The following is a 12,440-nucleotide window of genomic DNA, read 5'->3' as shown; positions in this document are numbered from 1 at the left end:
GAGGCAGCAGCACAGGTAAGGCTGGGCAAAAAAATACCTCTGCTTGGCTGGGGCTTGCAATCCACTATTCATAACCCTGCTTCAGAGCACTAATTATTTCTTTATAGTGCCAATATAGCCCTGGCCAGGCTCCTAGTGAAGACTGGCTGAATTAATTGATCGACAGAAGGCAAATAGACTTCACCCGTTTTAAGCACCCATTCAGTTCCTTTTTCCTAGCAGCTGTCACTGTTGTCAGCACACTGAAACGAGGCTTTTGTACATGCTCTTTGGCATTAAGCAGCCCAAGAAAAAAGAGAAGAAACGGGAACCGCTGAAAGAGTCGCACTGCATTATTTCTAAATATTATTGTTTGTGCAACGCCTGCATTTAACATGCTGGCCATACCCTACTTTCGTTTACTCAGTTAAACAATTAATTGCACGCCTTGAGCACGGGAGCTCAGCAGTGTTTTCCCTCTGCTCAGCAGCATCCTGCACTCAGGGTGAGGATGGTGCCAGCAGCTCCGCTCTGATCACATCCAAAGCTGGGGGCTCCCAGGGGGAACAAGGGGCTTCTGCCTGCCTGACCACAGCTGGCCCCACTGGTCAAGGGCTCGGCCTCTCCCTCCTCAAAACCAGTGAGCTGTCCCAGTTAAACAATGTTTTTTCTTCCCTACGGAAACGTCAGTAGCAAGAAACAACCACGGCACTGTTCCTGCACACACTGCAAAAAGGAGCAAAGGCTCTTGTTTTAGCTCACATGCTACTTAATAAAACAAGGCATCATTTCACACCTTGCTGCCACTTCAACTGTTCATTACCCGATACCTGCTATCCTCACTGAAGCGGTGCTTTTCATCGCAATGCCAGAAATAACCCACACATGCAAGCCAGGACAGAATTAGTGGTTGTTTTTACTTAGTTATATTTAGGTATCTCATTATTGCAATCTTCAAACATAGTTCAATAAATACAAAATTAACAAAATGTCAATAGATCTTTATTACCATCTATAATTATTATTATTGTTCTTCCAAGTCAATGGTGATTCCCTGGAGATGTCTGACTATAGCTCGATCATGAAATGTACACAGTGTCCCTTACAATCTTATATTACATTTGTTCCAAGCTTATAAAAATATATATTGACTTCTCAAGTACGTATTTACAGTATATAACATGTGGTTAATGAATATCAAAAAGCAGCTAGAGATGAACCAACGTGACCCCAGTTTTGGTTTTATGCCGGGGGGGGAGTTACGTGCACCAGCTCTCATGATGCTGCCTGGGGCTGTGTCCAGCACTGTCCTAATTCTGGCTCCAGAAAATTGTTCCCGACCAGGGTCACAGCTGGGACCTGTCCTGCTGCCCTCAAGGAAAACAAGACCCAGCTCAGAAGGGGAAGATTCCCAAAGAGGAATTCCTCCAGCACAGGCAGAGCCGTTTACTGCGCCGTGTACTGCGCCGTTTCTCGCTGGCCAAGAGGAACATCTAGTGGAGACATCCCCATTAGGAATACAAAGAAAAGCCCAGAAACAGGTGGCTTCCTGCTGCTGGAGAGGAAGCAGCTGGAGAACAAAATGTATTGGGTCAAATACACCATGGTCTGAGGAAAGCAAAGCCCCAAAGAGCAAAGCCCTTGAGTGCTCCTGCATGGGGCTGATGCTCCTCGTGATGCCCTGGGGGCTACCCCCATGTCCATGACACGAGCAACCTCTTCCAAAAGCACAGCAGGAACCCAAACACGCGACCCCAACCCCTTTGTCAGCTTCAGAAGGAACTTTGCCCTGTGTCAGACACAGCCTGGAATAAGAATCTGAAATCGTTCTGAGGCATTTCCCTTGGTCGAGCAGCTGCAAAACAGCAGTGCTAATTAATTTAATTATCAGGCATTGAATACTTCCCCAAAGAGGAGGTGCTGAGAGGGCACAAGTTAATTTTAAAATCGCAATAACAATTTATAACTTAATCTGCTGATCTGATTAGTTCCAGGGCTGATGAGGAGCTCGGTTAGAGGTGTTTGCTGTTGCCACCAGCTAGGCTAGGAAGCACGCTTCGGTTACGTGCTCTCCTCTCCCTTCCAGCAGAGGCCAGGAGAGCCAACACACCGCGCTTCTGCCGCCTTAGAGCGTGGTCCCAGCCACAGAACGCTGCTGTCTGGAAGAAAAAGAGCTCGCTGAAACATCGAGCCCAAGTCCCTCACTGTAGTAAATCAGGAAAGTAATTAAACACGGAATTTCTTTGGGGACCAGCTAGAGAGACTCAGATGAAGAAATGTCGCTTCCAGTTCTGATTGTGCTGGAGAATGCAGTACAGGAGCCTAATTCAGCAGGGGGAACTCTTAAATGATTGAGGAATGGTCTCATTTTTAATTGGAGCACTCTAGCACAGAGAGTGCACTGTACAAGTGCCCAGCCACATGGATTAAGAGACCCCAGGGCTTTGCTGCAGGGCTCAGCTGCTGGGGAAGGACAAGGACAAGGACTTCTTCCTCACCCTAATGTCCCACATTGTCTCTGCAGGGAACGCAGAAAATGCATCCAAGCTTGCCAGGTCTGCCACTTTTGTCAACGTTGCCTTTGGTTGTAAGGCTCTTAACTGACAAATAAAGCCCAGGAGCGTTCCCAAGGAATAACATTTAATCTGCTGGAAAGGGAACACCACACTCTCTTCGAACTTTTGCTGAGAATTCATTATTCTCGGGCACCTCTGCGGAGCTGTGCACACTCTCCCTTCATCTGATCTCCCTCACCAGGCACATGAGAAACCTGCACGGCCTCGATCACTGCACAAACACAAGGAACACCTTGCCCAAGAGCATCCTGCTACCAGCAGTTGCCTTCCAGCTGGTTCACGGAGCTGTCCTCAGAATCACCTCAGCCTCCCTCAACAGGTTATAGGGTTTATTTACAGTGATTGGGACACCTCTTCTGAGGCCTCTGTAGCTGCTGACAACCGTCACTATTTCCAGAATTTCCTTTTTGCTGCCTTCACTTCCCTACCCTTGGGCTCGAGATGCTCAGAGCACCCTCAGCACCTTCCTGCATGTCACAGAGAGGTCTTCTGCCCCAGGCAGGCTGTGCGCTCATAGCCAGCTCCATTTTCCAGACCGAGGGCATGGTGTCACCTTGTCACCGAGTCCTGGCTTTGCCCAGAGCCCCAGAGAGCAAGCACAGCATCCTGGAGCCCGGCCTGCAGGAGGCTCTGGGGAGCTCCCATGAAAGGGACAAGGGCAGGAGATGGGGGAGAGGATCAGGAATCACGTTGGTTCAGCTCCCTGCCTCGAGAACTAGAATATACTTTCTCTATAGATAAAATGTAAACATAACGAGCATACAAATTGCACTTGATCCTTGGGATCTGGCATTTCTACCAAATGAAGGTTTCAGTTCACAATTATTACTCTTCTGGGTGTGAAACAGCAGGATGCTGAGCAACTACCCGGACCGGACAAAAGTGAAACTTAAAGGGAAGTTATTTCCATAAAAAACTGACCGAGTGACACTGGGGAATGCTGCTTAAACTTCAGAAGGAGAGCACCAAGAGCTGGTGGGAGCTCACTGTGACATTGCCTGGAAATGGCAACACAAGGCAGAAAAATGAGAAGTAAACATCAGCTGGCACCTTCTTGATACCACGTGTTGGTGAAGTTCAGCTCTGATCTCCAATGCAGTCACGTTGAAACAGCTGAAAAAAAGGAAATCTTGTAGTGTTGAGCACTCCTGACCTTCAGCCAGTGGCAGCAGCCAAGCCAGAAGCCTCCGAGGGCACAGCATTCCCCTGGGGCACATGCGTGGGTTCGAAGAAAACCACCAGGAATGAGGCTTTACTGAACAAAAGCTGGGTCCCTGAAACGATGCAACCATCTGTCTGGGTGGGGTGAGTATGACGCCAGCCCCACAAACAGGCTGCATTAGCATCCTTCAGCTAATTGCCATTTAGATTGTGTCCCTTTGGTGCAGGCTACCTGCATAGCCTCCGAACCCAACGCAAACACATTTCCAACTGCATCGTGAACATCTTCCTCTACAGCATTTGTTCCCTTTGTAAATCTTTGCCTTTCATCATTAATAATTCACTTGAAATACTTACAGATGATAATAAAAGGCCTACAAAGCCCAGAACAAGGCTGCGAAGACCCATTTAATTAACCAACTTCAAGGAAACTTGTAGCGTTAAGCAGATGCAATTTAAGCCTTCCGTCACGGATCAGGCCTGTAGCAGTGGGAACTGCCAGTGCGTGAGGCACATGGTGCTGAGCCTCGGGCTGCTATGAAATAAAGTGCTGATGTGCCAACCTGCCCGGAGGGATGCTCATCCCCAGGCTCCAGCCTCACCCAGGTGGCTCAGCCCACAGCCACGTGGCGATGCTCTGCCCGCTACACCCCCCTGTCACTGGCTGCGCCCACCTGAAGCCCCTCTTTCTCAGCGTTCACCTTGCCGTGGGTATTTCTCTGCTGTTGTTCTCTCTCCAGCATCCGTGGCTGGCTGTTCGGTACAGCATTAGGACCTCAAAGTGAGCACCATCGCTGGCAAACCTTACAGGGGTGTGGGTTAGTGCCAAAGGTGAGCAGACCCCTCTTTTCCAGGCTCCTACAGCCATCCTCCTGCCCAGCAAGCAGCAGCTCGCCACCACAGACACACCTTCCCCACTGCCTTACTGCCTCGTGTCCCTCCAGGTGCTGCATCCCAGAGCAGTCAGAGCCACCGCACTTCCCCACCAAGCCAGCGAAGGATGCAGGATGCTCTGCCCACGAGACTTTGCAAGGCAGAAAGCTTGAAGGCTGAGAGCATCAGCAGGGCAGCCCAAGGGCATCAGTGCTCACCCTCTCCTGGCTGTGGCCTCCGTTTCCTCCGCTGCAACTGTCTTGCCAGGACAAGAAATGTTCAGCACCGTTTGCTCTGCGCTTCGGTGGAGAACATTTGTGTTTTGTTCACCAACAGTGGTGTCAAGACTCAGCGAGGTGACTCTTGGAGCGGAAGGGATGTGGCTGGGAAAGAAAGAGCTTCCTTTCAGCGCGCCAGATGGGCAAAGTCACCTTCCCAAAGCGGGGCGCTGGGTGTGAGCTCTGCTCCAGTCTCTAAAAATAAAAGCAATAAAAGCTCCCGGTGGGGTTGGTAGAAGATGTCAGCCTGTATAAAAATACCCATGGATTTCACCAGTAGGATGCTAGATAGGAAAACGCTGTCAGCTCTGGATTGAGACAGTGCACAAATGTCCGTCCACCCTGTTGACCTAATTACCATGTGAAATGGCATCGTTACATTTGACTCATCTTACAGAACAGCGATGGGGAGAACCACAGCCGCCCAGGCACACCGTGCCTGGTGTCCCAGGGATGCTCGGCTTCCCTGGCACAGGGGACGGGCCACCCTGCCCTCTTGCCACGTGGAATGACTCGCTGGGCAGCAGCCCAGGGACTCCTACATCCCACCTGAAACCATGAGGTTTCAGAGATTTGGTCTGGTTTGGGGCCAGCACGTGGCCGGCGCCTCCTCCCACTCCGGTGCTCCGTGCTCCGTCACACCTGCACGCCTCGGCCGTGCATCTGGATCACCTGGGCACGCAGGGTCTGGATGCCACTCAGGATGGTCTTCTGGTGCTCTGCCAGCGTGATCCCCAGGCTCAGGACATCTCTGCAAAACATACCCATTGTCAGCCACAAGGAACAAGCCCTAACTTCGGTGTCTTGTGCTGACTGCTCTCCAGGACAGAGCAGCATGGATTTCAGACCATTGGGCTCCTACGGACATGCAGGAGTAAGAAATCCCCAAGCTGTTGTCCCAGCTGAACAGCACAGGGAGCTTGGGGTGACAGGAGCCCGCAGCACACAACAGCTCCCACCCCGGCTGCTGGAGCTGGAGGCCCCGTGCTGCTTGCAGAGCCACCTGTTGGCAAATCACTCCTCGATTTGACCCTGCTCTCCATCCGGGACAGGTAGGACTCTGTGCCTGCCAGAAATTACAGGTTAAAACCCAAAGCACAGCTTTCAATCGGCTCCAAAACCCAGCAGCTGAGTTGCACAGCACATGCAGCCCAACCCACACCATCACTGGGACGTGTTCTCTTTCTTTTGCAGCTCTTGCTGATGTGCTCTGGCAGACCTGCCCCTTCATTGAGCACCAAGTGGCTGGTATTTAAAAGCACAACTCGCTCCCCCCTGCACCCAATTATGCCAGGCTGTAGCCAGCCCCTCTCACTTACTGCGCCGTCATCCTGGCCACGGACTCCAGGTAGCAGTAGCCCGCAGCGGTGAAGTTATCCCGGTACCTGCCCATTTCTATCGCTTCCAGCCACTCTCCCACCGAGCTGAAGGCCGGGAAGGCTGCAAAGGAGCGCTCAGCCAGGGGCACGGCGGCACTGCGGGACCTGAGGACAGACGGGGTGTAAAGGGAAGCGGGGACAGCGCACAGCGGTGGGGACCTGCAGGGGAAGGGACAAGGGGGCACCTGGCACACGGCTGGGGCTGCGGGCTCTGCACCATCTTGCTGAGGACGTCGTGGATGTGCGAGAACTTGGGGCGCTGGCTGCGGTCCTTCTGCCAGCAGTCGAGCATGAGCTGGTGCAGGGGAGGCTGGCAGTTCGCCGGGGCTGGCAGGCGAAAGCCGTCCTCCACCGCCTTCATCACCTGCAGAGCGGGGCAGAAAGGCGAGGGGACAGCTCTGAGACGCCAAAATACAGACTGCACCCAAACCTGGCAGCTGGGAAGCCCTCCCTCCTCACCGCCCGCCGCCAGCCACAGCAATATCACCGTCGGGCACGCAGCAGGGGACTCACATCCTGGTGGGACATGTCCCAGTAGGGTCTCTCGCCGTAGGACATGACTTCCCACATGACGATGCCAAAGCTCCACACGTCGCTGGCCGGGCTGAAGTGGTGATACTGGATGGCTTCGGGGGCTGACCACAGCACCAGGCTCTTCCCACGCTGGCCGGGCAGAAAATGGGGTGAAATGGTGTTGTCACATAGGACAGGAGTAGGGAGAGGCTGACACACGTGGTGGCCCTCCGGTGCACCCTCTCCCTGTTTCACAGCTTGTGTAGCACGCACGGGTTTCATACTAAGAGAAAACTTGTGCCTCAATTTGCTTTAAAATGGTCGTGCAACAGTATGCTACATGGGAATGTGAGTTCTGAAATATTAATGGGAGAGAGAATGGCTCTGGGAAGAGCTGATGGCATTTTACACATTAATATTTAACAAAACCCGTCTCCGAGCTGCACAAACACACAGTCCCTGCACCCTAGCTTGCTCTCCTGTAATTAGCCATCCTGTTCTCCACCTCTGCATATCCCTCCAGATGCACGGGGCAAAGCAAGTGACAGACACTGCAGCTAATTGCAATTAACAGGGGGGAGACCTCAACCCCAAAGCCACAGCTTGGGCTCCCGGCACCCAGCAGGCTGCTCCGTGCCCATGCTGGCACCGAGGGAAGGTTTCTCCCATCCCTGCGGGCACAGCAGCTGAGCTGTGAGCTGCAGCACTGTGGGATGCTCAGCACTTGGTCCTGCTTCACCAAGGAGTCTACAAGGTAGGGATGCTTTCCCCAAGGTGTCTCCCTGGAGCTCGTGATAAAGGCTAAAAAAATCACATCGCAAGACTCTTTCTGCCATCAGCCTGCTCAGAGCTGACAGAAAACCACAGCTCCCAACAGATTGTGGGGCAAACCCCGCAAACAGGCTCCTCTCCTTGGGATGGCCATGCCTGGTGCTAGGACACAGCACCGGGTACCTGTGGCCGTGCCTACCAGCTGCTGCCTCCCTGGAGCAATGCTCCCTGCAAACAATAAGGGCTGGCCTGACTGCAGAATTGGTGCTTTTTAAAATATTAATGCCTGGTTAATGCGACATGCTAACAGATTCAGCTGATACGGGGCGAGCTGATGAGGCGTGAGCGTGAAGCGAGCAGGACTTCGGTCCTTAATTGAAAACGATGAACTTCATTATGAGTGATAAAATAGACATAACGAAGCCTGAGGCTGCCCTCAGCCACTGCCTCCAGTTCTCCCCCACAAGCACAGAGCACTGCTGTGGGGCAGGTCCCCGAATAAACGCATCAATTTCCAGTTGGGAAAGAAACCATTACGATGCAGATCCTTCCTCAACGCTCAGAGCAGGCTGCGAGCCTGCCCAGCGCTGCCAGGAGCCAGTCCAAGGGATGCTGTCCACGGCCAGGCATGGACACCAGGGGACATCTCTGCAGGTGTGCCGTCAGCATTTTGCTTTTGGGAAGCACTGGAAATTAAGTTTGGAAAAGCCTCTTACCATGGTGCTGAAGATGGTCTCCATCTTGTCTTCCTGCGGCTGCCTGAAACCCGTTATTTTGCACGCCAGGCTGCTGTTCACGAGGACCTTGTGGGCAGCCAGGCTTTTATGGATGTAACCCATCTCTGCCAGGTACTTCATGCCAGAGGCAATCCCCTGCAACATGGTGATGAGCTGGGTGGATGTGAACTGTCCCTCGTGTTTCTGCAAAGAAAATACATAAATAGATAAAGAGGAGGAAAAGCCAGAGCTGAGTGATGCCTGTTGAAGCCCAGCAGGTGACAGAGCCCGGCAGTTCCCACCGGCTCCACAGCACTCACCCTGAGGAAAGAGTCCAGCACTCCGTTCCCCATGTACTCCATCACTATCATCATGGTGTTCCCTGCACGGACAGACAAGGAGCACCGCGTGAGTCCTGCCTCCTGCTGCAGGCAGCTCCGTGCTGGTGGTAACGGAAACACAGAGCAAACCTCCCAGCCCTCAAACCTCCCCTCCAAATAGAAATGTTGTGCATTTGCCAGATTTTCCTTGTGGGATTTTTGATGCATCCAGCCTGCATCGTAAACTCCACCACTGAGGCAACAACCAGAGGAGATTAACGTGATCATCTACTAGGGATGGGTGAGAGGGGACTGGCAAATCCTGCTGCTGAGCCCCACCGATGCTTTGGCACCACTGAACCTGCAGCTGCTGCTGGAAGCATTGCTACAGCTCACCCCAGAGGGGCTCGCAGTGGAAGATGCTCCACGTTAAAGACACGGTTCTTTCTTCCAGAATTATTGGGAGCACGAGCACGGGACCCTGAGAGCTGCACCAAGCTCGCTGTGCTGCCAGCAAGGCTCAGGGAGGAGCAGGGGTCTGGCACAGCATCACCAAACGGGCTGAGCACGGTGCAAGCAGAGGTTTGGTGGAAGGATGAGCACCTCCCCTGCTGCAAAATGCAAGGCTGCCTGCACACGAGACATTACAGTTAAAGAGCAGGCACTGCTGGCATTAATTAAGCATGATAAAGCGAAGATCCGGCTAACAGGAACGGAAACACGGCCGCCAATAGGAAATTCTCATTAGCTGGAGAATTCATTCTCATTTCCACGGCTGCTCTGGAAAGCTTGGTACAAAGATCGTGACACAGACACAGGCTCACAGATAGCCCGCAGCTCATACACAGACTTATCAAAGAGCAGGACAAGATGCTTTTAGGGACTCTGCGCCTCTTGATAAGCTGAGATTAGAAAAAATACGTTATTAATTTACCAAACTACACAAAAGTGACCAGCTCAGCCCCAGACTCAGGACAGAAATACTTCCTTACCTAATAAAAGAGCTGGTTCGAGGCACGTGCTCGCACGCCTTTGGATTTCCACGAACATCCATTTACCAGCAGCACCGAGCACAGTGCAGCGAGCACTCCCACGAGGGCTGGGAGCAGGCAGCCTCATCCGTTTTACTGACAAAACCCCACTGCAATTTGCTTTTATTAAGAGCGCGCTGTTTTGCTGCTAAACCAGTCCCGCTCCCCGGCTTTATTAATCGAGCTGTAAGCATTTTATTAATCATCAGCATGCTAAAATAGCTAATAGGTGAGGAAACACTTGATTTCCAGAGAGCAACAGTTTGGCACCTGCAGCAGCAGGTCATCGCTCTCCAAAGCAGCAGGTTCAGTGCACTGCCTGAAATCCACAGTGGGTCCCTAAACAGGTCAGCATCCTTGCTGCCTTCTCCCAGGAAAATCAACCCAAAATCTCCTCGAGCACCACGCAGCAGCACTCTCCCCGCTGTGCACCCCACCGTACACCCACCAGCCGCTGCTGCAGGTCAGCCAAACGCCTCCTTCAAGAGGTCACAACACTCATTTCTGTGCTTTGCCAGCAGCATCGGGTATTTTTTGAGCATGAAGCACACGACTGCACTGTTTCCATGCTGATGGAGAACCAGAGCCCGCTGACATCGTGCTGTCAGGGCTCTTTGGAGAGCGAGGTGCTGGCAGCACGGCTGCCAGCACGCCCAGACGCTCCTGCCATGTGGGAAAGTCGCTGGGAAAAAAGAAATTAAAGCTGCAGAAAGGCCCTGTGGGAAAAACTCTAAAGCATTTTGCATGCCATGTCTCCACCAGACAGCACCGACATCGTGTCTCTTGTGGAGGTGCTTTAATTACCCTGCGTGAAGGCCACTGCACGCCCCCTGACATTGCTGGACCCCCCAGAGCAATACCTGCAGGCGGGGCAGCTCTGCGCAACCCCACAACCTCGCCCTCTGAAGCAGGGAGAATGAAAAATGGAATTTAGCAGGCTGAAATGACAGGGCAAACAGCAGTGCCACCTTAGGTTGGAGATACTTAAAAAAATATAAAATCAAACAATGTCCTACAGAGAGAGCTCATTCATCCTTTCCCAACGCACTGGAGCAGGCAGGGCTTGTCAGCAGGTACTAACAGGATAACAACACAAAAAAAGAAGTGGGATTTGCTTCACTTCTCCTGGAAATTTACGCAGGAGCCCTCCTCCAGCATGCCAAGCCGTCCCACATGGCATGAGGCCCCCTTTACCTCTGGTGATGACCCCCTCCAGCCGGATGACGTTGGCGTGGTCGAACTGGCCCATGGTGCACGCCTCAGCCAGAAAGCAGCGCTGCTGCTTCGCCGAGCACCCGGCCCGCAGGGTCTGGATGGCCACCGGCAGCTCCCGCTTGCTGGGCAGCTTCAGGCAGCCCCTGCAGATCTCGCCAAATTCCCCTGCATGACAGAGATATGTTTTAAGCAGCGCCCACGCCATAAAATCCCTCGCCTCCCCAAAGGAGCCTTTCTCTCCATGCTCTGCTCAAGCACATACTGCGTGTTTTTTTTTTCCAAGAAAAGAAGATTATCCCCCAGCCACCAAGTTCATGCTCCCCAGACCCGGCCCATTCTGCCCCCAAGCTCAGCAAACACCAGCTCTGCATTTCACAGCAACAAAGCACCAGCACCAGGAGCGTTTCTGCAGCGTTTGAGGCTGAGCATCCTGCTCCTCGCTTGGCAACAGGTGCTACCAGGTTCGTAACACAAAAAGCCAATATTGGCTTTACAGGGAAAAAAAAAAAAAAAAAAGTGTACATCTGAAAAGCTTTCCTAATTTCAAAGCCAGGTATACTTGTTAGGTCAGCAGTGAGCCCAAAATTCTTTGTGTTTAAACACTTTCCTGACTAATTTCTTTCTTGATCTTTCAAACACTGATTTGTTTCTGAAAGTTATGTGGGATTACAGCCTCAGCTGCTCCACCCAGCAGCTACCAGAAAGACTTCTTCCACTTCCACCGCTGCCCTCTGAGCTGGTGGGAGAACCCTCACCCCTGCCCTTCCTCCACCTCTTCTTTTTCCATAGCTGAATTTCTCTTTAGGGAGAAAAATGACAAAGAATAATCGTGTTTCCCGTGTTCTGGCGCACATTAGCGATTAAAGCTCTAGGGCCCGGTGTGGGGATTTTAATTTGCTTTTAAGTTTTAGGCAGTGAGGCTGATGAAAATCAATAAATCATTAAGTTCACATATTTATAAATAGTTCCTGTGCTGCTGTCAGCCTGCCCAGATGCAGATAATTGCTGATGCTTTCTGGTGCGCGCCTCAATCCATGGCCTGTACTTGGTGCCTCAGAAAAAGAAACAGGGAACAAGAAACCCAGCTCCTGGACAAAAAAGCAGCCCCGTTCCCTATGGCATCATGGCACTGGGAAGGAGCTATCCCAGAAGGGGCTGGCGAAGCAGGCAGCTCGGGAGGTGGGAGGGTGGCAGCAGTGGCATGAGGCTGCCAAGGGGGGGGACAGCCCTGTGGGGACATGCGGAGGAGCCGCAAGGGGCAACCTGCCTGTCCCGATGATCCTCTCGATCTTAATGCTGGCGTTATCCAGCTCTTTGGCAAAGAGGTGCACGGCCTGCATGGGGTCTTCGCACGTGTCAGGGTCGATGTACGTCCGCCTGGTGGGTATTTTAACTGCAAGAGAGCAGGGGAATACAAAAAGAGCATGAGAGAGGCTCGCCTACCTGGGAAGGGGTGGCTGCTGTGCTCTCCTGGCTCTGCGCTGAGCAGAAACCCTCCGGTGGGCAGCTCAGCGCCCTTCATGATCAGGTGAAACAGCCAAAATGCATCCCAAGAGCACGATGGCTCTGCTGCTTTCGAAACACTCCAGGGAGCAGAAGAGCCTGCGTGTGCTTAACGGGCATATGCC

The 12,440-nt window shown here is 52.5% G+C and overlaps 1 protein-coding gene across 1 annotated transcript in view; it reads right to left on the bottom strand.

Annotated features, from left to right (window-relative positions):
* Positions 1-877: 877 nt before the first annotated feature.
* EPHA10 (EPH receptor A10) overlaps positions 878-12,440 on the bottom strand; it is a 40,169-nt gene continuing 28,606 nt past the window's right edge. The window contains exons 10-17 of the mRNA XM_068657926.1: positions 12,080-12,205; positions 10,792-10,977; positions 8,567-8,628; positions 8,247-8,450; positions 6,760-6,909; positions 6,432-6,610; positions 6,187-6,351; positions 878-5,618 (exon numbers count right to left, since the gene is read on the bottom strand). Coding sequence (XP_068514027.1) covers positions 5,504-5,618; positions 6,187-6,351; positions 6,432-6,610; positions 6,760-6,909; positions 8,247-8,450; positions 8,567-8,628; positions 10,792-10,977; positions 12,080-12,205 — 1,187 coding nt within the window. The 3' untranslated portion in view covers positions 878-5,503. The remainder of the gene's footprint in view (positions 5,619-6,186; positions 6,352-6,431; positions 6,611-6,759; positions 6,910-8,246; positions 8,451-8,566; positions 8,629-10,791; positions 10,978-12,079; positions 12,206-12,440) is intronic.

The sequence above is a fragment of the Anas acuta genome, chromosome 21 (assembly GCF_963932015.1).
Source record: "Anas acuta chromosome 21, bAnaAcu1.1, whole genome shotgun sequence".
Lineage (NCBI taxonomy): Eukaryota > Metazoa > Chordata > Aves > Anseriformes > Anatidae > Anas > Anas acuta.
The sequence above is the reverse complement of the archived record's forward strand: the minus strand, read 5'-3'. Positions and strand labels throughout refer to the sequence as shown.